The sequence below is a fragment of the Lacerta agilis genome, chromosome 3 (genome assembly GCF_009819535.1).
Source record: "Lacerta agilis isolate rLacAgi1 chromosome 3, rLacAgi1.pri, whole genome shotgun sequence".
Taxonomy (NCBI): Eukaryota; Metazoa; Chordata; class Lepidosauria; order Squamata; family Lacertidae; genus Lacerta; species Lacerta agilis.
In genome coordinates this window covers 100,882,625-100,907,323 of record NC_046314.1, presented here as the reverse complement: position 1 = coordinate 100,907,323, position 24,699 = coordinate 100,882,625, and the positions used below count along the sequence as shown (strand labels likewise).

The following is a 24,699-nucleotide window of genomic DNA, read 5'->3' as shown; positions in this document are numbered from 1 at the left end:
CACTGGAAGGACAGATCCTGAAGCTGAGGCTCTAATACTTTAGCCACCTCATGAGAAGAGAAGACTCCCTAGAAAAGACCCTGATGTTGGGAAAGATTGAGGGCACCAGGAGAAGGGGACGACAGAGGATGAGATGGTTGGACAGTGTTCTTGAAGCTACCAACATGAGTCTGACCAAACTGCGGGAGGCAGTGGAAGACAGGAGTGCCTGGCGTGCTCTGGTCCATGGGGTCACGAAGAGCCGGGCACGACTAGATGACTAAGCAACAACAATCCTTTTATTCAACACACAACTGCAACTTAAGTTAATAGAAAGCCCACCTGAAAACATAGTCAGCTATGGCTAGGTCTAAAGGTACACCGATCCTTCCCATTAACAATAATAATTATGTCTTAAAATGCTTTTTTATGATGAAACATTCATGGTCCTGTATTCATTCTGTGCTGCTTTGGTAGCCTTGTGGTTTTGAGCTATAATGTCTGTCGTGATGGAAATTTCAGTATAAAATGTTTATCTAAAAATAGTGTTGGGGGTGGGGGGTGGGGTTGCACAGAGGCAAGGCTGCCTTTGCCCGTAAGCACCTCTTCTGCTGAAAGGTCGTTGACGTCAGTCTTCTTCTCTCCCTGTCCCCAAAGGACGGTGCTGTTCTCCAACGGCTCTTTACTGATACCTCAGGTGAAGCCACGCAGTGCAGGAGTCTATAAATGTGTTGGTCGTGGGCAGAGGGGGAAGCCCGTTGTTCTGCAGGCGACGCTCCAGCTGGCAGGTATGATGAGCACCTCCAAAAGATTTCTTGCTTATTGAATCCATTGTTACATTTCTGTTTGCCCAAAAGAGGGCTGGGTAGCAAAACAACAACAACAACAACTACCACCACAGTGTTAAAACAAAATGCAATTACAGATAGAATAAAAGCACGTTTAAAACAGTTAAAAGCCTCTTAAAATAATTAAAAACATTTGAAGACAGTCCCATAAGAATTCCACTGCTGTTAATTTCAGTGTTGCCAGGGAGACAGAGTCTTTCATTTGTCAAATGCCTCCTGAGATTTAATAATCTTTCTTTCTTTCTTTCTTTCTTTCTTTCTTTCTTTCTTTCTTTCTTTCTCTATTGCAATTTTAATAAAATGGTGTCGGGGTGGGGGACGACAATGAGGGAATTCCAACAATGGAGAACTGCCTCGCCAAGAAGACCATATTGTGGGTCAGCACTAACCAGCCAACAACCTGGTGGTGGCTGTACCAGTGGGGCCTACCCTGCTGGGTAGGGCCCAATATGGTTGATTCCGGGAACCACACTGCCCTACCCAGAATTCTGCCAAGGACCAGACCCTTCAGACCAAAGCCTTGGACGCTAGGGGAATATCCTAACAATCCTAAATTGTTAGGATATTCCCCTAGCTTTCAAGGCTTTGGTCTGAAGGGTCTGGTCCTTGACATAATTCTGGGTAGGGCAGAGCTGACTGAACTTGTCCTCCTGCACCCCTTTCTTTCCCCAAGATCTGAGTGGTCCACATTTGGCAATATAACACTGATTGCCTCCCCACCTCCAATCACTTACTTATCTTTCAGTGGGACGAGGTTCAGTTGAATCTGCTCTTTTATTACATACATTGGAGCATTTTAGGCCTTCCATACAATCGTTTATACACTTCTCCTTATGGTTTGCTTTTTTGCAAGTCCCTTTGAGTTCACCTTCCTGAAAAATACAACTACAGCCAGACCTTGGAAGTCGAACGGAATCCGTTCCAGAAGTCCGTTCGACTTCCAAAACGTTCGAAAAACCAAAGCACGGCTTCCGATTGGCTGCAGGAAGCTCCTGCAGCCAACCGGAAGCCCCGTCAGAAGTTCGGCTTCCAAAAGAACGTTTGAAAACCGGAACAGTTGCTTCCGGGTTTGCGACATCCGGGAGCCAAAACGTTCGAGAACTAGGCTGTTCGACTTCCAAGGCACGACTGTAATAGCGAATAAGAATATGGTCAATTGCCGTAAAAGAAAACAAAGAACTGAATCACACAAATGATGTAGATGATTTTGTTGAAATACGGCATCCTTTTATAAAATACTTTGCTGATTACCCTGTAGAATGGCAACCGCCAAAATCACAGATTGGACTTGGGCAAACTTAAATAGATTGATCCATCGTGGAGGGTGGAATGGGGTAAGTTGGGATTCTGGTTTTGTACCTTTTTCATTTTTTTTGAAATCAATAAAACACCATTACTACTACTACTACTACTACTACTACTACATATTTGTGGCATGGTCCACCCCCAGCTCTCCCCAACCTTACGCCGCTGCCTTCTAAGTTCAGCACCTGCATTTCTCCTCAGAAATTGAAGATTTCACCTACCTGTTTGGCCCAAAGACGTTCATTGCCAACAAAGAGCAGCGGGTGTCCTGCATAGCGCCTCGGGGGGTCCCTGAACCCCATATCTGGTGGGAGAGAAATGGCGCCCCGCTCCCTACGACTGGCAGGGTACGCCAAGAAGCCAAGGACCTTGTCTTCACTAGCGTTGTAGAAAAGGACTCCGGAGTGTACACCTGTCATGCGGTGAACAAGGCTGGAGAGAAGAAGCAGAACCTGACCATCACAGTAGCTAGTAAGCAGACTCCTTTTGCAGATACTGAGAGTGCGGAAGGAGCACCGTGTGTTTTCGAAGGGAGAGAGTCGTGGGTGGTATAGGATTGAGAGGAAAGGAAAGGGAGGGTCCAGTTCTGGTTCTTGGTTGAGAGTTTGGTGGACAAAACCAGCTGCTCCTTGGTTCTTGGGACTGGATTGGCCCTGCGCTGGAGTTCAGGACTGAGCTGTGGTTTTCACAAGATCAGCGGTGGGGAAGCTCGGGTCTGGGGACTGAATATGGCCCTCCGGTCTTCTCTATACGGCCCTCAGCACTCTTCCCAGTCCCAGCTCCGGGCTATTTCCCTTAATGGCTCTGTTCTGCTCCCTCCCCAAAGTCCTTTTTCCTGGCTGGAAACTTCCCTTGAACTGTGATAATGATAGAATCATAGAGTTCTATGAGTTCACAGAACCATAGAGTTGGAAGGCACCACAATGTATGGAGGACGGAGAGCTGTACGTGCTGCTGGCATGTGTGGAAACCTCAGGCTTTTGGTGTACCCGGGTGCGAGTAATATCCGTCGCCTCACCCACTTTTACCTCAGGCCCCCTCCCACAACTGATGTGCGGCCCCCAGAAGGTTGCACATGAGGGAATGTGGTCCTCTGGTTGGAAAAGGTTCCCCATCTCTTCCCTAGATCCTTTCAGCCAGTCAAAGATGGCTTCCATGCCATGTTCATTGAATTACTGCCTCTATTGCCAATGAAGAAAAAGATGCTGCCTCAACTCTTAGGCGAGTTATTCCGCAGGCCTCTTGTGCTTAAGATGATGTGGGATGCTCTTACCGTTTCTCCTGCCCTGGAGTCGGCTATGACGAGTGTCCGCTTTTCTCTCCTGCCTCCAGCTATGCCAAAATGGGTGGAAAAGCCCAAGGACAGCCAGCTGGAAGAGGGCAAGCCAGGATACCTCCACTGTCTCAGCAAAGCGTCTCTGAAGCCCACAGTCAGCTGGTTTCGCAATGGCATCCCCATTTCAGAGGTCAGTGCTGGGGGGGCTTTGTGGAACTGGCTCCCCAATTCTGGGGCTGCGTCTCCTTTATTGCTCTTTGCTAATAGTTTAAGCAGTAAAAGGTAAAGGTAGAAGACTCCTGGATGGTTGAGTCCAGTCAAAGGAGACTATGGGGTTGCTGCGCTCATCTCACCTTTCAGGCTGAGGGAGCCGGCGTTTGTCCGCAGACAGCTTTCCGGGTCATGTGGCCAGCATGACTAAACCGCTTCTGGCACAACAGAACACCGTGACAGAAACCAGAGCGCACAGAAATGCCGTTTACCTTCCCACCACAGCTGTACCTATTTATCTACTTGCACTGGCATGCTTTTGAACTGCTAGGTTGGCAGGAGCTGGGACAGAGCAATGGGAGCTCACCTGGTCACAGGGATTCGAACCGCCGACCTTCTGACTGGCAAGCCCAAGAGGCTCAATGGTTTAGACCACAGTGCCACCCGCATCCCTACAGGTTTAAGCAGTGCGTCCTCTCCCTGCCCCTGCCCCTGCCCCTACCTAGTTCTCTTTTTACTGTTTCGGGGACAGGAGTAGAGGATTCTCAATTGTACTGCATGAGATGAACCTGCTGAATCAGGCAAGTGGCCCCCATCCAAGTGGCCCCATCAGAGACCTCCGGGTACTGGGCGGTATATAAATTCAATAAATAGTAATAATCTAGTGCAGCTTTCTGGGCTGACCAGCTGCCTGCAGGAAGCCTGAAAACAGACATGAGCACAACAGCACTCTGCCCACCTGTGATTCCCAGCAGCTGGTTGTCAGAGGCATTATGCCAGTGCCTTAGGAATGCCTTTTTGTATGTGATGTACATGCATGCATCCCGAATGCAGTGTGTTTCAAGAAGGGCCGCATCAGTGCCATCAAGAGAGCCACCCCCCCCAACCTATTACAGCACAGCGAACCAACCCAATTAAACACAGCCGTGTGGCCTCCGGTCAGAGCCGCCATTTCCGTCTCTCTCTCTCGCACATGCTCATTTAAACCCTCGTTGTGTGGTCTTGCAGTTCGACAGCTGACTGTGTCCCGTGGCTGTCTCTCTATATGTGCATACGTATGTATATCAGGTTCCAACCAGCTTAATCCTATTATGCAATTAAATCCTTTTCATAAAAAAAATACAACAAAAGGGAGACAGGCTCAAGCATCTGACACAGAACTAAAGACGCTTTCATTTGCAGTCTCCTTTTTCAGCCCCCCCCCTTTCCCCTGTGAGATGCTTCTAGAAACAGGGCCAGTGTGGTGTAGTGGTTAAGAGCAATAGACTCGTTATCTGGGGAACCGGGTTCGCGTCTCCGCTCCTCCACATGCAGCTGCTGGGTGACCTTGGGCTAGTCACACTTCTTTGAAGTCTCTCAGCCCCACTCACCTCACAGAGTGTTTGTTGTGGGGGAGGAAGGGAAAGGAGAATGTTAGCCGCTTTGAGACTCCTTCGGGTAGTGATAAAGCGGAATATCAAATCCAAACTCTTCTTCTCCTCCTCCTCCCTGTTCTGGCTGTTGCAGACAAGAGCCAACTAGAACCTCATCGGTGGTGGAGACTTGACTGTGCCAGGTTGTAAAAAGAGGGCACTTGAGGTTCTATTGAATTCTGCCGTGGGGCTGGTGCCAGAGCCAGTTTTGCTGCCTACAAAGTAGTCTTTTCACTTTCCTAGTTACACCTTTTAATAAACAGAATTAAAACAATTTTGGGCGGGAGTGGAGACCCTTCTGATTTTTATTTTTTTTTAGTGTTTCTTTGCTATTCGTTTCTTAGGCAAATCAGGGATACCCCAACTTGCTGTTTATTTCTTTACATCATAAATTTATTTACTGCTTGATTGGAGGGGGAAGAGACACTTAAAAGCAGCTTACAGAAAAGATAAAAATGGTGAAATTATCACAGAAAAAATTTACAGCCGTGATTTCAAACGTACAGAAAGTTAAAACCGCAATGAAATGGACTAAAACAAATTTAAACTCATACACACTTTCTAAACATCTGGGTAGGCTTGTCTGAATAAGAACAGTAATTTGTAATAGTTTATGACTTGTACCCTACCCATCTGACAGGGTTGCTCCAGCTACTCTGGGTGACTTTCAACAGAATACTTAAAAAAAGAAGAAGTGAAAAATGAGACATGGAGAACTTCCCAATACAGGGCTGTCTTCAGCAGACACCGAATAGAATAGTGAAAGCGCCTACCTAATATCAATAGGCAGGGAGTTCCAAAGTTGATGCTCCCACACTAAATGATTGAGTTCTTACAGATGTGGTGTAGTATTATGTGGCACCTGTAAAAGCGCCAATTCCGCCAATCAAAGTGAACATTTGGGGCTCTGAAAAGGCATAAGGGTAAAAAACGGAAGAAGTAGCATGCAGAAAATCACCCCCTGGAATTGTTTTTTGGGGGAGGCATAAAGGTGAAGGGACCCCTGACAATTAAGTCGAGTCGCGAACGACTCTGGGGTTGCAGTGCTCATCTTGCTTTACAGACCAAGGGAGCCGGCGCTTGTCCGCTTCCACGGACAGTTTTTCCGCGTCATGTGGCCAGCATGACTAAGCCGCTTCTGGCGAACCAGAGCAGCACACGGAAACACCGTTTACCTTCCCGCCGGAGCGGTACCTATTTATCTGCTTGCACTGTGTGCTTTCGAACTGCAAGGTTGGCAGGAGGTGGGACAGAGCAACGGGAGCTCACCCCGTCGCGGGGATTCGAACCGCCGACCTTTCGATCGGCAAGCCCAAGCGACACAGTGGTTTAACCGACAGCACCACCCGTGTCCTTAAAAAGCCTTTGCGCTTGTAATCTGTTGGCCATTTCTTCACCTCTGGCAGGATTCCCGCTTTGAAATCGCCGAGAATGGGACGCTGCGGATTAACAACGTGGAGGTGTACGATGGGACAGTATTCAAGTGTGTGAGCAGCACACCAGCCGGGAGCATTGAGGAGCAGGCTCGGGTGCACGTCCTCGGTATGTGGCTCCTGTTGGTGGTGGTGGGAGACTCTTCTTGTTTTTTGCATGCATGTGCTTCATGAAACAAACGCATGCGCTCCCAATTCAGCTGGGATTCCTTCGTCGCAGGGGGTTGGGCTAATTGACCCCTGGGGATCCCTTCCGACTCTGTGAATCAATCATTCAGCGTGCGTCTCCTGCTCCTGAACATGCCTTGAGAACTGGAGCCTTTTCGGGGCCTTGTGTGGCCTTGCCTGAGTCTGTGCCGCCCACAAGCACTAAGCTGTCTTGTAAGGAGACCTAAGGATTTATTGTTTTGTGCTTGATTTCTGTGTCCATGTCTCCTTACCCGGGCATTTTAATTTCAGAGAAGCTGAAGTTCACCCCTACCCCTCAGCCTCAGCAGTGTGTCGAGTTTGATAAAGAGGTCACAGTCTCTTGCTCAGCCACAGGCCGGGAAAAGCCTGCAATCCAGTGGATTAAAACCGGTGAGGAGGAAATGTTCAAAATGTGCAATGGGCTTTGTCTCAACAGGCCTTACTGCAAAAAAAATGTCTCTTGGTGTTCGCCTTTTGCTTTGCAAAGAAGCGCAGGAGCTTTCCATTGGGTTTCTAAAATGTTAATTGTCCTTTGTTGACAATGGTTCCCCATCTCTGCAAAGCTAATCCTTCGGCAGGACATGGTAGGTCCTAGTCGGCTACTTCCGATCTGCTCCTGAATTATCTCTCTGCTCCTCTGCCCAGATGGGAGCAGCCTGCCAGCCCGGGTCAGTCAGAATGCTGGAAACATGAGCTTTCGTAAAGTGACGAGGAGCGACGCCGGAAAGTATACTTGCATTGCTTCCAACGGCCCTCAGGGAGAGATCAGAGCGACCGTCCAGCTCACAGTGGCAGGTAAGCATTGGGAAGAAGAGGATTATCTCTTTAAGCAGTGCTTGGTGACTTAAGAAGTTCGAGATCCGCCAGCCTGGTTCTCTTGAGGAGGCCCCTAGGGTGCTCAAGTCAGTCACACTTGGTAAAATGTTGACGTTTGGGTCAACACCACCAAAGAGGTGTGCTCCTGTTCATGGCTCTGGATACACTGCCCCCCTGATAGCTCAGTCAGTAGAGCATAAAACTCTTGATCTTGGGGTTGTGGGTTCGAGCCCCACATTGGGCTAAAGATTCCTTCATTGCAGGCGGTTGGACTAGAGGACCCTTGCGGTCCCTTCCAACTCTACAATTCTGTGCTTCTGTGAGCCTTGTAATGCTGTTTTTTTTGTGTGTGTAAATGATTTTCGATTTTATACATTTCAATAATTTTACAATCATTTTAACATTTCAAAACTCAACTTCCTTCCCCCTCTTTTTGCAGTTCCTTAAATTATTATTTTTAAAAATATTTTCTGCATATTCCATATTAACTTAACCATTTATTCATCTTTGTTAAATGTATACTCTTATAAAACTGCAATACAGTCGTACCTCGGAAGTCGAACGGAATCCGTTCTGGAAGTCCGTTCGACTTCCGAAACATTCGGAAACCAAAGTGCGGCTTCTGATTAGCTGCAGGAAGTTCCTGCAGCCAATCGGAAGCCCCGTCAGACGTTTGGCTTCCAAAAGAAAGTTCAAAAACTGGAACAATCACTTTTAGTTTTCGGGAGCCAAGGTACGACTGTAGTCCTGCCAGTGTTCTTATCTGTTTACAGTTTCTTTGTAAATATTCAGTAAACCATTTCCATTCTTTATGAAAAGTTTTGTAAACTGTTGTATAACTTTTTTAAATAAAAATTTACATTGATTTCTTATTTTCCCAGTAAATTTCTCCATTTCTGCGTATTCCATAAGTTTTTGTATCCATTCTTCTTTTGTTGGGACAACTTCTTTCCATTTTTGGGCAAATAACATACTTGCCGCTGTAGTAGGGCTGGGTGATATATCATCCCAAACTGGTTTGAAGTCCATATCGTGATATTGGTTTCATAATTTTTGACCTGGCAATATATTGCGAATCATAGCACACACACACATCATAGCACAGCCTTTTTCAACAACTGGAAAAGCAGTATATAGACGTTTAAATAAGTGGCTCAGTCGTCAGTGGGATACTGAGGGTTCTGGGGAGAGTGGCTCTCAGAACTGATGGTTGCCATCCATATCGATTTCCAACATGCTCTCAAACATAATGTCTGCACCTGGGTGCAGCTGTCTTTCAGTCCTACCTTTAATCCTGGGAAAGAAAAAAGTGTCTAACCCTAATGTACCAAAACTTGTACTATGATATGAAAAACAGCTTGTTTCCTTCCTTGTTTTTAGTTTTCATAAGCTTTAAGCTGAAGCCGGAAGACACAACCGTCTACCCGGGACACACAGCCATGTTCCAGTGCCAAGCCGAAGGCGACCCGGTGCCACAAATCCAGTGGAAAGGAAAGGACAGGATTCTGGAAGTTGACAAATTCGGGCCCAGGTAATGGTCTTCCCCTCCAGAAAAATTCTCAATACCCCTATTGGGGAAAGGCATCCTTGCACCCACTAAGTTGCGCCGCCAGTGCTGCTGTCCTGCTCATGCAACAGACTTCCACTTGGATGGTTGAACTTCTGCCTTCTGAAGCCCCCCAAGATATGCTGCAGAGGCTTTTCTTTTGGTGGGTACATAGGGAGAGGAGAATGAAGGGAAGCCCTGGCGCTCAGTGTTGGACGCAACCCAGTAGACATCCAAGTCACTCGTGTCTGTTGATTTCACCGAGTCTGCTCTTTCTTTCTTGCGTTCATACCCTGCCTTGATCCCAAGGAGCTCTAGGTGGTGCCCATACGTCTCCCCATTTTATCCCCACAACAACAACAGGCCCGTGAGGTGGGTTAGGCTGAGAGTTAAGGGGCTGGCCCAGGATCACCAAGCAAACTTCATGCCCGAGTGGGGATTTGAACTCTGGTCTCCCAGGTCCTGCTCCAGGCCTCTAACCGCTTCACCACCCTGGCTGCAGAGTATGATTTAGTTGTATAAAGCCCTTAACTTGTTTTGTTCCTCCGTTGCCTCCTGCAGCGAGCCTCTTGCATTCCCCCGTTGCTTTATAGCAGGGCCTTGTCGACTTGAATTTCAAGTTCTGCAGGTGAAGAGGACAAAAGAGAAGCATTTTTGCAGTAGCTGCAGCTTCGTTGACCCAACCGTGTTGCCGTACTAAACCGCACTAGAAGCCTGTGTCTTGATTGTTCACCAAGTCTCTTGCCTGCTGTGTTTTTATGGAGAGGGAGGCTCTCTTCTGCAAGACAAGGGGTCACCCCCAGGCCTCTCGAGTCCTCTGGCTGCACTTCTCCACAACCTTCTCCTTTTGTATACGTGCGTGGGAAGAGCATGGCACTCCCTAGCCCATGGCGCAGCTCTCTCCGGTTCCCGCGCAGCCGAAGCGAACACAATAGGCAGGCAATTAAGGGATCATCCCTTTTTGCTCTGAAGGGCATGCGGCAAGAACCAGCATTTAGGGTTGATTAAAAAGCCAGGCAGACGCTTAACAAGAGGGTGCCTCAAAGCAGTACCTCACTGTTGCAGTGGCAGGTAGGTGGAAGCCACCCAGGGTGGAAGCACACTCTTGCTCAAAAGGATCGCTGGTAGCAGAGTGAGGAAAGGCTTTGGCCTAATGCTTTGTAGGGTAGGAGGTGAAGGTCAGGCTGCACCAGTGGACTTGATCTGTTGGAAACCCCAGGGGTCAAATTTGGCCCTTGTAGCTCTCCAGGCTACACCTGCCCCCCTTACCAGTGATACCCCTCCACTGGCTCTTTTTTGGGTGGGCGACGCCTGGGATAGCTCAGTTGGTAGAGCACAGGACTCTTAATCTCGGGGTTGTGGGTTCTAGGAGGAATGGACTCGATGACCCTTGGGTTCCCTTCCAGCTCTACAACCCTATGGTTCTATGTCTTTAGGCGCCTGGTGAAAACATTCTTCTTTACCCAGGCCTTTGGCCTTTGCAATATGAGTGGATTGTCATTATGATTTTCTTCTCTGATTTTATTATTTTTATTATTACACTGTGTCAATTCTGTTTTTGATGTTATTTATAACTGCCCTGGGATCTTCAGGAAAAGGGCAGTATATAAATTGAATTACAGCCATACCTTGTGTAAGTCAAATGGAATCTGTTCTGGAAGTCCATTTGACTTCCAAAACTTTCGGAAACCAAAGCGCGGCTTTCGGTCGGCTGCAGGAAGTTCCAGCAGCCAGTCGGAAGCTCCATCGGACATTTGGCTTCCAAAAATAGTTTGCAAAACGGAACAGTCGCTTCCGGGTTTTCAGCATTCGGGAGCCAAATATTCAAGAACTAAGCTGTTTGAAAACCAAGGTATGACTGTATTATTATTATTATTATTATTATTATTATTATTATTATTATTATTATTATTATTATTATTATTATCGCTACTATAACAACAACAAGAAGAACACGTAGTAATGCTAGTAGTAGGTGGTTGGGTTTGAGTTCGCTAGAGCTGCTTCCACAAAGATGACGTTCTGTGGTGCAGGTGTATTCTGTTTGCATAGAACCACGCTCCGGAGTTACATAGGGTGGTTCTGCTTACTGCCCCCCCTCTTCTCGCCCGCTTCCTTTCGCAGGGTCCAAATTATGTCTAACAACTCTCTGGTAATCTACGATGTCACCAGTGAGGATTCTGGCAAGTATACGTGCATCGCCGGAAACAGCTGCAACATCAAGCATCACGAAGCTTTCCTCCACGTCGTGGGTAAGGGGTGTTCCCATAATATGCCCGCTCAACCGCTTCACTCTGCAGAACTGGCACTGCTAAAGGCGCGCCACTCATTGCACATTTGTAAGAAATCAATCTTGTAGTGCCTGTTGACCTTGGGAAGATTCTTTCACTGTAATCTTCTCTGCGGCTGCTAAGATCATTTTTCTTTAGGCAAGCCTACCCGTGTGTGTGTGTGTAATGTTGACATAGGCTTAATGTGCTTTTAAAAAAATTTCATTGGTTTCAATTATTTTTGCATGTTTTAGAAGCTTTTTAAAAATCCGTGTTACTGTTTTATTCTCTTTGCAAACTGCTCTGGGGGTTGTTTTTTTAATTACAGACAAGCAACATTCAAATTTTATGAAATAAGTGTCCATTTCAGAGTGGTCAGGCAAATGTGTTTGGGGTGCAAGGAAGTGACTCTGTTTTTTTGGCAAGACATATTCCTCATTCTTATGGTCGAAAAGGAGGAGAGGGGCAGAATATTCTCGTGTCTGCATACTATGACACTTAACAGCACCACTAGGTGGTAGCCACCGCCGGACACTAGGGTATTTTAACTACACAGACTGGGTTTTAAGAACATCTGAAAAGAACTATTCACCCTGCTCAAGAGGCAGCATATGCCTCTTGATGAAGGGATGGTTGTTGGGCTAATTCTGTACATTGCAAAGAAAAGTTAAGAGTATGCTTGTTTGTGGTATGTACTGTGGCATGTGGTGACCAGATGTGGCTGCTCTGATGTGGAGGCAGCATTGCAGGTCTCTGTTTCTTTTTCTTTTTTTCTTTTTTTTAAAAAGATTTTATTATTTTTCCATAAAACAACACAAAAACAACATTAAACATACATAAACACAGTAAAAACATAATACACAATGAACAATATAAAACCCAACAATACCCTACGAAAAAAGAAAAAAGAAAATATACAAACCTTTCTAACTATTTATCTTTGTTTCTCTACTTTTTTTTACTTCTTAAGGGGGACTTCCCCTGATCCCTCCTCTGTCTTCAAATACAAATATACTCTTTAGGTAGCTTCATTTCTTTTTCCGTTAACTCATACTCAATATCCTAATATTCTTCAACTTTATCTAAATTAATATATTTATTAACTTATATTCTATATCTTGTCACCTTCTTATACAAATAAATCTAACATATCAAAGTTTCTTCTTATACCATTATAACTAGCCTTAAACTTCTAAAGCCGATTCTTTTATATATTTCTGCACAAATATTCAAACATTCAATTTAACATGCTTAACTAAATAGTCCTTAAATTTCTTCCAATCTTGCGACACCTTCTCCTCCCTCTGGTCTCGGATCCTGGCGGTCAGGTCTGCAAGTTCCATGTACTCCATTAACTTCATCTGCCATTCTTCAATTGTCGGTATGTCTTCACCCTTCCAAGTTCTTGCCAGTAAAATTCTAGCCGCTGTCGTGGCATACATAAAAAATACTCTATCCTGACTGGGTATCTCTTCATTGGTCATGCTCAAGAGAAAAGCCTCTGGTTTCTTACAAAAGGTAATTTTCATTACCCTCTTAAGCTCATTATAAATCTTATCCCAGAAGGCCTTTACCCCTGGACACGACCACCACATATGATAAAAGGTACCTTTCGACTCTTTACATTTCCAACACACATCCGACATTTTAGAATTCATTCTAGCTAACTTAACTGGTGTCAGATACCATCTGTATATCATTTTCATAACATTTTCTCTTAGACTATTACATGCAGTAAAGTTGATACCTTTCGCAGGTCTCTGTTTCATGCAATGCCTCCCTCTTGCTTCCAGACAAACCGGTGACAGAAAGGGAGGATGCACCAAACAGCCACACTCCCTACAAGATGATCCAGACCATAGGGCTCTCCGTTGGAGCTGCGGTGGCGTACATCATCATCGTCCTGGGCCTCATGTTTTACTGCAAGAAGAGGAGGAAGGCAAATAGGCTGAAGAAGCAGCCAGAAGGGGAGGAGCCAGAGATGGAGTGCTTGAACGGTAAGATGTTGGAACTTGGGTCCCAGCCAGGAATGGGGAAACCTGCGCTCATTTTAGGCTTCCTGGTTCAGAAGATGAATGAATGAACAAATCGCCTTTGTTGTGGACAGATGCATGGGCCTGCAATGGTTCCTTTCCAGGAAGGTAGCCTGAAGAACTATCAAGTTGATGTATCACACTGTGACAGAGCCTTTCCTCACTTGGGATGGTCCAAAGGATGTTGGACACCACAATTCCCAGCCAGCAGATGGAGATTATGGGAGTTTTAGTGCAAAACACCTGGAGGACAGAGGACTGGGAAGGCCAGTCTAGAGATTATAGACAAAAACTAACATATCTCCAAGAGTTCCTAAAAGATCTTAGATGTGACATTGCTCATCTCCTAACTTAATCTATAACTTGTACTCAAAATCTGCCAAACCAGAGAACTGGAAAGTAGACAAAATTACTTGTTGTTGGTTGGGTTTTTTTTAATGGGGATCTGGGAAATTGCAGGCAGTCAACTTAGCATCTGTCCTGGGTACCGTATATTGGGAGAAAGTGGTATTGAGGGTGGAATGATGAAGAATATAGAAGTCTTGCTGAAGAAGTTTTGGGTCCCGCAAAGCTGGTTCAGAGTTCTTTGAGAGTGTCAACAAGCATCTGGGTAGAGGTGATCTGGTCGCATATTTGGGCTTTCAACATGGCCTCACTGAAGGCTCCTAAGTAAACTTATGGGATAAAAGGGCAGGATCTCTTAGGGATGAATAACTTACTAAAGAAACAAAGAATGGGAATAAACTGACAGTCCCACAATCCGATGGGGACGTGTGCTTGTTACCTTGTTAATAAGTTATTTGGAGATAGGGATGGGCAGTGAGGAGGCGACCAGATTTGCAGATGGTGCTAGATTATTCAGGATCGTGAAAAGGAGATTAAGAGCTCCAAAAGGACCTCGCCAAATCAGCAGCAAAATAAGTTTAAAATGGTGCACACTGAGGTAAAAAAAATCATCCTAACTTCACACTTGCATCGATAGGATCTGAAGCATGGTATTCTGTCGCTTTTGCGGAGAGAAATTTATCAAAACACTTTTTAAAAATGGGAAGGAACTTCTATAAATTTGCTTTATTTAGGGGGGGCATGATTTTAAATTACTTTGGTGCCTATTTCAGTAGGTTTTTGTAACTTTCCCTCCCAATGCTGAGGAGAACCTGCAGGAAATAATGTAGCTGTGCAGGGAGGGGACTGTCCGCCTCTTTGTAAATTGCTCTCTCCTGCCTACTGAGATGCTTGCAATGTCGCCGCAGTCTTTTCCGGGCAAGGCAAACTTAATCTGCCGGGCTCCTCTTGAGAATGCAGGAGCTGCCCAGAATACTCTTTATTAATCCGTCAATGCCGACAGCGGGACCTGCCTGCTGCTTCGACTGCTGAGGGACTGTGATGAGTTCTGATCTCGACTACTGGAGGGTTATGAAATAACCACAGGAGCCTCGAGTGATAGGCCAAACAGCAAGAGCGGCTAATCAGATTGCAGGAGCTGGAAAGCAGCCAGTTCTGGGCACTTAGCAGGCCCCTCTGAATTCTGTGGCAGCATCGCCCTCTAGCGACCAAGGCAAGCTGCTCTGTAGGGGAAACGGACTGTTCTGCCTTGAAATAGATCCCAATTTCTAGAAGTTTTTTTTAAGGGGTGTGTGTGTGACACAGATATGATCTGTCTTGTGGAATGGGTTTGATAGGTGAGTGGAGCAACACACCTGCCCAAGTCCCTTGCACAGTGCTGCTATAATAATAATGGAGCCTTATTTGGCCCTACGGGTTCCCATGGTTGCGCCCGGTGAGAAAACATGGAAGCAGAAAAGACACCTGGGGCTGCTGGCTTCAGAGAGAGAAAGATTTATTTTCTGCATGCAGAGGTACCAAATTAGTCAATTTTCAGACAGTTCTTATAGACAGTTCTCTGGCTCTGCCTCTTGTACATCCTTGTCCATTTAAGGAACATTTCCTGTTGTACATATAAGGCAAAAGGACATTTAGCCCTGAGTTGGTTCATGCGCACTCCAGCAAGGCCATCCTATCTCTGACCTAGACAACAGTTCCTCTCTGTGCAAGGTCAGCCTTCTACTGTTATCTCCAGACTCTTAGTCATAGCTTGCCAGAAAGAAGTGCAATGCAAATCAAAGTTCACAGCTTTACAGAGAGGTTTCATAAAGAAAAGCTTAACAGAGGCACTTTTATACTTCTGGACTAACAATACATTCAGGTAAATATATACAGGTTAGCTAATTAACCCTAATAATAATAATAATAATAATAATAATAATAATAAATTATACCATGCCCATCTGGCTAGGTTTCCCCAGCCACTCTGGGCAGCTCCTAACAGAATATTAATAATAACAGTAAAAACACCAAACATTAAAAACTGCCTTCAGATGTCTTCTAAAAGTCAGATAGTTGTTTATTTCCTTGACATCTGAAGGGAGGGCGTTCCACAGGGAGGGCGCCACTACTGAGAAGGCTCTCTGCCTGGTTCCTTGTAACTTCAGGTATACTTGTCCGAGGCCGTTTAGGGCTTTAAAGGTCAGCACTTTAGATGGCTGACAGCCATGTGATTGCCGGGCGCTTGGGAAACACAGTTTGCCAGCCCTATGCTTGGCAAAGCTGCTTTCTGCGGGGATCAGCTGCATGACTTGAGTTTCCCCATGGGGAACTCGGTTGCACAGCCAAATCCAGCAACACCCCAGCTGCCTTACATCTGATGTCACCTATGACTTCAGGTGTGGGAAGGTTGGGGGTGCTTTAAGGGCTAAATAGGGACCTAAGACAGGGCCAGATTTGGCTTGCGGGCTGAAGGTTCCTCACCCCTGCACTTGGGAAGCCAGGGAGGAGTTCTTGCCTTCTCGTTCCCCTCTTCATCCACCCCACAGTGTTTCAGCTGCTCAGAACTCTTCAGTTGCAATTAGCAGCAGAACAGCGATGGGCCTCCTTTTATGGGGCTGCTGGGGATTGGGCTCCCCTGAAACGCACCTTGTATACACTTTGCAGTCAGTGCTTTTGTTTTCGGAGGCTCGTTACCGCGGAGTTCGCGATCCCTAGGAAGCGTCCCGCTTTTCTTAGAAGCGGTCCTTTTTGACAAACCCGTTTCTCTTTCCAGGGGGCACTCTGCTGCAGAATGGGCAGACCACCGCTGAGATTCAGGAAGAAGTGGCCCTGACCAATCTTGGCAGCGGCTCTGCGGTCAGCAAGAGGCACAGCGCCAGCGACAAGATGCATTTCCCCCGCTCCAACCTGCAGACAATCACTACCTTGGGTAATGCTGCAGTAGCGACAACAATCCTGCTTTGCATTCGCTTGCCGGTGACCTCACCCTTTTTCCCCCTCTAGAGTTTGACCGCCCGACATTTGCTTTCCGTCACTTAACTAACACCGCACGCTATAGGCGGTGTAAAGTATCATGTAGCTGTTTGGGATCATTGTGGTCGACGGTATTCCGTGCAGGACATACGAAGGTCATTGTGTTTGTTTATCTCCCCCCTTGCCATGAGAACAGCAGCAAAGGTTTGTCCTCTTCTTCCAGGGAAGGGCGAGTTCGGGGAAGTCTTCCTGGCCAAGGCAAAAGGCATCGAGGACAACGAAACTGAAGTGCTTGTTTTGGTCAAGAGCCTCCAAACGAGGGATGAGCAGCTGCAGCTGGACTTCAGGCGAGAGTTCGAGATGTTTGGGAAGCTGAACCACAGCAACGTGGTGCGCTTGCTGGGCCTTTGCCGGGAAACTGAGCCTCACTATATGGTTCTGGAATATGTGGATCTGGTAAGAAGCCCCTCTGGGACTGTCAAATCTCTGTGGAGGCTTCATGGCAGGCAGCCTGGCCTTGAAATCAGGCCAACATCTCGCCCCTGCCAAAGGCGTTTTACTGAGGCCCAGCATGGTGTGGTGGTTATAAGGCCTTAGGAGACCAGGGTTCAAATGCCCGTTCAGCCACGAAGCTGGTTGGGTGATGTGGAGCCAGTCACAGTCTCTTTTAAGTCTGACTTGCCTTGCAGGAGGTGAACCACGTACACTTTGGTTTCCTTTGGGGTATAACTGAAATAAATAGATTATACTTTGACTGATGCTAAAAGGCCCGTTGACTAGAGGAATTGCCACAATGAAAACAGTGGGATGCTCCCAGGGTACCGCTGACAATTGAAGTTCTTGGTTAAAGCGGGATATGCCTGTTTGTTAGACATCTCTTCAAGAGGCGGATGGACATTTGGTGGCCTTTAACTGCTTTCTAGTTTTGGGGCAAACGCCAGCAGCTTATGTAGAAACGCATTGGAGGTGACTGCATGGATTTCAGTTTCCGAAATGGATGGAGTGACAAGCGAGTCTGGATTCTATACAGGGCAAAGTTACTTTGTAAGTGAAGGGAATGTATAATCATTCACCCACTTTTAAAAGTTTCCTGAAGCAGAAGGAGATAGCAGTGAGATAAATGATTGCAAAGCAAACGAGAAGAGGAGGAGGAATGCCATGACGTTAATGGAAGATAATATTTGGGTTCGTAGGGGGTATTCCAGATTATATATGAATATGGAAACATGGGACACTATATCCCAAGCCCAGACTATTGATCCATCTTACCTTAGCACTGTCTCCATGGACTGGCATCATCTCTCTGGGTTTTCCGGCAAAGCACTTCTCCTGCCCTACCTTGAGATGCCAGGTGCTCACACCTGGGACCACCTGCATGCGGAGCAGAGATAGTTGCCACCACATGGAAGGAATCTCTCTCACTCACACACTTGGTTGGTTTTGTGCTCTCCTGGTAGGACCAGAGAAGATGCCGCTGCTTTTGCCTGGGCGGATGAGGCCACCCCTGTCTCTGTCCTCCCTGCCTTTCGATGCTTTGTGCTTGCAGCTATGAAAACAGCAGCTTCCTTTTCTTTCCTGGCAGGGAGATCTGAAGCAGTTCCTCCGGATTTCCAGGACTAAAGATGAGAAGCTCAAGCCACAGCCCATCAGCACCAAGCAGAAGGTGAAGTGGGAACTTTGCACCAATTTCCCTTAGGCAGCTTTATGCTTCAGCATGTGAATAAGCCGACAACCCAAAGAAGAGAGAACAAGGCACAGCCTGTTTCCAGGGGGCCGACAATGATATAATTCTGTGGTATTGGTCTAAATGCTTGGCCAGTGTGGTGTAGTGGTTAAGAGTGGTAGACTCGTAATCTGGGGAACCGGGTTCGCGTCCCCGCTCCTCCACATGCAGCTGCTGGGTGACCTTGGGCTAGTCACACTTCTTTGAAGTCTCTCAGCCCCACTCACCTCACAGAGTGTTTGTTGTTGGGGAGGAAGGGAAAGGGGAATGTTAGCCGCTTTGAGACTCCTTCGGGTAGTGATAAAGCGGGATACCAAATCCAAACTATACAGGCTACAACCTTAAATCCCCCTTCCAGTCCAGGTGTATTTTAGTAATGAGATTACTCAACTGCCCTTCACCGCAAGATCCCAGGGTGGGTTACAACAATAGAATCTACTATTATAAAAAAAAACCAGATAAAAGCATTACAATGAGAAAACGCATAAAGCAGTGGTTTTCAACCGGTGTGCCGTGCCACCCTGGGGTGTCTTGAATGATGGTCAAGGATGCCGCGAGCAACACTGGCCTTTGTCCCTCTTTCCATTCCTCCCTCCTTTGATGCCCTCTCACTTCTCTTCCTCCCAAAGGCTTGCGCAGCTGTTTGTTGCAGCAGCCCTGGCTACAAGCTCCGCAGGCGAATGATGCCTCTGGGGCTGGCCAGGGGGTGCTCCCCAGGCCTCTGTGGGGCAGTGTGAGGAGGCACCCCTCTCTTTGGCAGCTCAGAGACCAGGGGCGGCAGCTGCGGCTGCCCAGAGGGCTCCCAAGGAGAGCTAAGAGGAGAGAAGGCTTGAGGGAACACCCCCCGCGGGAAGGGGTTCGAAAAACGGTGAGAGGCTGCCGGCTCTGCAGGCAAGGGGTGACAGAACTGGACCCCTGAGCCCCACATGGGTGGCCACAGAAAGAATGTAGTTGGTCAAGGGTGCCGTGGGCCTAAAAAGGTTGAATACCTCTTGCATAAAGCATTCCAGGTGACTTGATTACGCTTTTACGGAGCTGGTGCGCGTCTTTTTCCAAACAGGTGTCCTTCTGCTGCCAGGTGGCCCTGGGGATGGAGCACATGTCCAACAGCAGATTCGTTCACAAAGACCTGGCAGCTCGGAACTGCCTTGTCAGCGCACAAAGGCAGGTGAAGGTGTCCAGCCTGAGCCTCAGCAAGGATGTTTACAGCAGGTAAAAAAGAGACTCCTGCACCTCCCTTGGCTGGTCTGAACGCGGCACACTTGGGTGTTTTTTTTAGGGGCCAGAGAACTGACCTGTCCCCTTGCTTCCCTACGAGCAGCGAGTACTATCACTACCACCAAGCCAGGATCCCCCTCCGCTGGATGCCCCCTGAAGCCGTCTTGGAGGACGAGTTCTCCACCAAGTCTGACGTCTGGTCCTTCGGGGTCGTCATGTGGGAAATATTCACGCTGGGGGATTTGCCCCATTCCAAGCTGGCGGATGAAGAGGTGTTGTCAGGTACGTCTGTCCCCACTGGTGCCTATTCCCTGGGCTTAATAATAATAATAATAATAATAATAATAATAATAATTTATTTATACCCCGCCCACCTGGCTGGGTTTCCTCAGCCACTTTGGGTGGCTCTCAACAGAATATTAAAAACACGACAAAACACATCAAACGTTAATAGCTTCCCTAAACAGGGCTGCCTTCAGGTGTCTTCTAAAAGTCAGGTAGTTGTTTATTTTCTTGACATCTGATGGGAGGGTGTTCCACAGGGCGGGCGCCACTACCGAGAAGGCCCTCTGCCTGGTTCCCTGTAACCTCACTTCTTGCATTCAGGGAACCTCCATAAGGCCCTCTGAGCTGGACCTCCGTGTCCGGGCTGAATGATATGGGATGGAGACGCTCCTTCAGGTATATTGGGCCGAGGCCATTTAGGGCTTTAAAGGTCAGCACCAACACATTGAATTGTGCTTAACAAGAGACTCGCAGTACCTGCTTGGCGCCAGAAACACCACTTGGCAATTGCTTGCTAGCCAGTCTCTCCACCAGTCTTGGCTTCTCTGCAGAGTGGACCAGCTGCCCTAAGGGAAGAGGAAGTGAGCCTAAGCCCTGCAATATGCACAACACCCAAACCGTCCTTTGCTCAGACTACACCCAAGTTGAGACAAATAAGAATGTGCTTCATGCTTTGTTCCCTTCTAAGATCTGTTCTGCCTCTTTCCTTTTCATGTGAGCTGTTGCGACAATTCTGTGCACACTTAGCTGGGAATAAGTCGCAGTGAACTCAGTGAGACTTGCCGCTGAACAGACATGCGCAGGATTGCATTAGCAGAGACTGAACTGCAGTTCACAAACCGTCTGGTTCAATTATACCATGGGCAGTTGAGGGGAGACAGGGGTCCTTATTTGAGCTGCGAGGCCATGCCCGCCCACCCCACACTCGACAGCATATGTGGGGCAGGCAGAGTTGTGGCTGCAAAGGTACAATCGGGAGTCTTAAAAGGAGCTTCAGGTCGTTTCTTGGCCAGCGGGACTTATATTTTGGCACCTATTTACATTTCTTTTCTTTTTTTTATAATATTTTTATTATTTTCAGCATAAGGAACAAAAACACTACACATACACAAATACACAATAAAAGAACATAATAAACACCTCAAACAGAAATCACAATAAACAAAAGAAGAAACATATACCTACCTAAATAAACAAAGACATAAATTTATCCTTATATCTTTCTAGTTTCTATCTTCTTTAACCAGGGACCTCCCCCACTCACTCGGCTGCATTCAATATCAATATACTTTGGTAACTTTGTATCTTTTTTCCATAAACATTAACCACACTTCTTAGTAATCTTTAGGACATTAGTTAATCAGATATAGTTCATCACTTAAACTGCACATCCTAAAATTCTTGAACAATTAAATCATTCATAACAATACTTCTTATAAACAATTTTCTCTAACATCAACTAGCTAAAGCCAATTCATCTAGCTAATTCTGCTCAAATATTCAATTTTACACACTTATTTAAGTACTCCTTAAAGTTCTTCCACTCCTGATACACCTTCTCCTCCCTCTGGTCTCGGATTCTCACGGTCAGTTCGGCGAAATCCCATCGGAGATACCGAAATCCCATCGGAGCAGGTTTCCTCAAACTCGGCCCTCCAGATGTTTTTGGCCTACAGCTCCCATGATCCCTAGCTGGCAGGACCAGTGGTCGGGGATGATGGGAATTGTAGTCTCAAAACATCTGGAGGACCAAGTTTGAGGAAGCCTGCATTGGAGCAAAAAAGACTATTTATGTATGTGATCATGGCTGTGTGGATGTTATTGGCCCAGAGACTGAAATAAGACCAGAGAAGAATGGCAGATTACCGTATTTTCCGGTGTATAAGACGACCCCCAACTTTTCCAGTTAAAATATAGAGTTTGAGATATACTCAACTGCAGATTCTCCACCTGGCGTATAAGACGACCCCCGACTTTTGAGAAGTTTTCCTGGATTAAAAAGTAGTCTTATACGCCAGAATATACTGTAAATTGATGGATTATGGCAAAAAAGGGGCGGGGAAAACTTATAATTTATCTCAAAAACCATTGTAAACAGCTAAAATTGTTAGTAGGATTGGAATAACACTTGTAGTTTAATGGTAAATTTTGGACATAATGCAGATGTAAAAGATTATTATAAAAGATGCAGGAGGATTATTATAAAAGATGCAGGAGGAAATTATTTACAATAGGACCCACAAAGGGGAGGAGGGAAGTCCAGGAGATTCTTTGGAATCTTGCTTTTATGTTGGATGCTAGATATGCGATTGTAAAACTTCAATCTGATAAACTGTCAGGGAACTGTCCCTGATGCAGCGCAAGGTGGTGGAAGGGCTCTCCGGATGCTACAGAGAGCCCCAGTCCCACCTTGCCAGCAGCTCCTCCTCTGGCGTCCAGCGAGGAGGGGGAGAGTTCACAGGGGAAAGGGAGTAGAGGCTCTGGGGATGCAAGAGAGACCCAGCACTCCCACAGTCCCGAGGGCGATACAGGGGGAACGGAATTTCCATCGCCCCAAAGACATTGTGGGGTGAAAAGAAAGGATGGAAGGTGGGGTTTTCATATACCGAAACTTTTTTGTTGGGGTCAGAACCGGAAGGGGCCATTCCCGGATTCTGACACCGCTTGATACAGACGTGAACTTTTTAGCTCTGCACTGTGCATAGTTTGCACAATAAAACCTTTAAAGGAAACAATGGAGTCCTGGCTGCTTACTCACGAGCAACTAACTGAGAACCTTACATAAACCAAATAAATAAATTGATGTATTTAAAAAATAATAATAATCCTGCATTGCAGGGATTAGGACTAGTTGACACACACACCCCTCACCCGGAGGTCCCTTCCAACTCTGCAGTTCTTTGAAACTACTGTAACCTTTACAAGAGTCTCAGCGCTGAGTTTCAGTAGTGTGTGCTCCCCTTATTAAGGGCTGGGCCAGTCGTCCCCTGTGTCCTCAGCCTCCTCTTTTTCTCTCTTTAGGTTTACAGTCTGGGAAGATGAAGCTTCCGCACCCAGAGGGCTGCCCCTCTAAGGTCTACAAGGTGATGCAGCGCTGCTGGGCTCCCAGCCCGAAGGACCGCCCATCTTTCAGCGAGGTTGCCAACATGCTCGGAGAGAGCCCGTCCGAAAGCAAGGCCTGAGCAGGGAGGCGCTGCTCCCCCACCCCCCCGTCCGGGGCTGGGACATCGCGGGAACCTGCCTTTTGCCATTTTGACTGTTACAGACTCCTCAAACCGGGACCTGAGAGTCGAAACCCAAAGGGACCATGGGATTTTTTACACGCAGCGCCCACGCGGAGGGTCACAGACGCAGCAGTCCCCTGGACTCGAGGCCTCTTTCCCCCCCCTACCAGGCCCACCCACCCCGTTCCCTTGCGCCCAACCAAGACCGTGTTCCTCCAGGTTCTACCTCCGACAATCCGCAGGGCTAGTTGGAAACGGCAACATACCAGAGACAAAGGGGAATCTGGGAGCTACCACGGGCCAGTCACAAAAAGAGAAGCCTCTGTGGCGGATTCCTCTTGTCTTGGGACACCTTATCTTTTTCTCCCTCCCCTTGAACAAAACCCCTTTGGGGAATCCTTTTAGCGAAAAGCACAGCCAGGTTCCTTCCAGGAGCTAGAAAGTGTCTTAACACGGGAGGGGGCGGGTTAGAGTGGAGCACGGCGGGGGCATTTCTGTGCTGCTGTGCAGCCCACAAGGTTATTTTTTGGGGGGGGAGGAGGAGGGTGAAGCACTGGGAAGAAGTCTAAAGTAAGCCCTGAGCAACGCCCCTTTCGGGCATCAGAGTGGGGGGGGCTGTCTGCTTCTGTATTTACAGCAAAACCACGTCCCAGCGCCTGCCCAGTTCCACCTTGTGGATTTGGCATTTCTTGCTGCCTCGATTTATATTTCTCAGTGCAATGGCTTCAGGCAGCAGGAACTCCCAACCCTGCGCTTCCGTCTTTTTCGAACACCCCCGTCCCCAACCTTCTCCCGTATCAGTTGACCTGACCCAGGAGGCTTGGGAAGGAAACCAGGTGCCCCCCCCAGCCCCAGCCCCACTCCCTGGGCCGTACGCCTTATCTGAACAGGGTTGAGCGGCTTTTTGTGTGTGGCCATATTATCCCCGTTTTCTTGGGAGGCTGCCCCCTCCCCCCTTGCACAGAATCTGGTGCCCCACCCACACTGGAAAGGAGCCCCCCCTTTCCTTGCCCATCACACGCAGTCCTTTTCCTTCAGCCGGCGAGGAACCTGTATATTTATTAAGCAGTCCTTCCACCTCTCTTCTCCTCGTGTCGTCCATCTTGTCAGGCCTTCTGGCACCTCCCTGCGTATCCAAAAAAACACACAGCAAAGAACACTTAAGTGCCTGGCATATGAAGGAGATTTTTCACTAGCTTTCCTGACTATCCGATGCCGCCTTTTTATATGATTATTTGGGGCAATGTTTGTTTTCCTTTCTTACGTTTTTTTTAAAAAAAGAAGTTGACACCTCTCAGCCTTAGTAATTTTTTTATATATATTATTACTGGAATTGCAGCCTAGAGTCATTTTTTTTCTTCCTTTTTTAGTTTCAGTTTGCTTAAGCGGAGGGGTAGAACAGCCAACAGGTGTTCCTTTTTTAAAAAACAAAGTAATATGCTGCTCTCAATAAAGATTCCCTCACTTTTTAAAAAAAACAAAAAAAACCCAATAAGACCAGTTCCTGTATTGCTTTTCTCTGCTTTCTCCCCACCAACCCTCCCTTTCCCTCTAGGGGGAATCCTGCTTTCGAGAATAAAGTTATATTTTATTTGAGGCTCCAGGAAACTCTCAGCTTGCACAAAGTCGCCA

At 47.0% G+C, this 24,699-nt stretch overlaps 1 protein-coding gene across 1 annotated transcript in view; it reads left to right on the top strand.

The window, feature by feature from the left end:
- PTK7 (protein tyrosine kinase 7 (inactive)) overlaps positions 1 to 23,051 on the top strand; it is a 103,924-nt gene extending 80,873 nt beyond the window's left edge. Inside the window, exons 6-20 of the mRNA XM_033144934.1 lie at positions 637 to 767; positions 2,334 to 2,603; positions 3,465 to 3,598; positions 6,437 to 6,572; positions 6,923 to 7,042; positions 7,298 to 7,447; positions 8,849 to 8,999; positions 11,139 to 11,266; positions 13,078 to 13,281; positions 16,418 to 16,573; positions 16,841 to 17,073; positions 18,200 to 18,280; positions 19,401 to 19,552; positions 19,662 to 19,840; positions 22,865 to 23,051. Coding sequence (XP_033000825.1) covers positions 637 to 767; positions 2,334 to 2,603; positions 3,465 to 3,598; positions 6,437 to 6,572; positions 6,923 to 7,042; positions 7,298 to 7,447; positions 8,849 to 8,999; positions 11,139 to 11,266; positions 13,078 to 13,281; positions 16,418 to 16,573; positions 16,841 to 17,073; positions 18,200 to 18,280; positions 19,401 to 19,552; positions 19,662 to 19,840; positions 22,865 to 23,025 — 2,386 coding nt within the window. The 3' untranslated portion in view covers positions 23,026 to 23,051. The remainder of the gene's footprint in view (positions 1 to 636; positions 768 to 2,333; positions 2,604 to 3,464; positions 3,599 to 6,436; positions 6,573 to 6,922; positions 7,043 to 7,297; positions 7,448 to 8,848; positions 9,000 to 11,138; positions 11,267 to 13,077; positions 13,282 to 16,417; positions 16,574 to 16,840; positions 17,074 to 18,199; positions 18,281 to 19,400; positions 19,553 to 19,661; positions 19,841 to 22,864) is intronic.
- Positions 23,052 to 24,699: the final 1,648 nt, after the last annotated feature.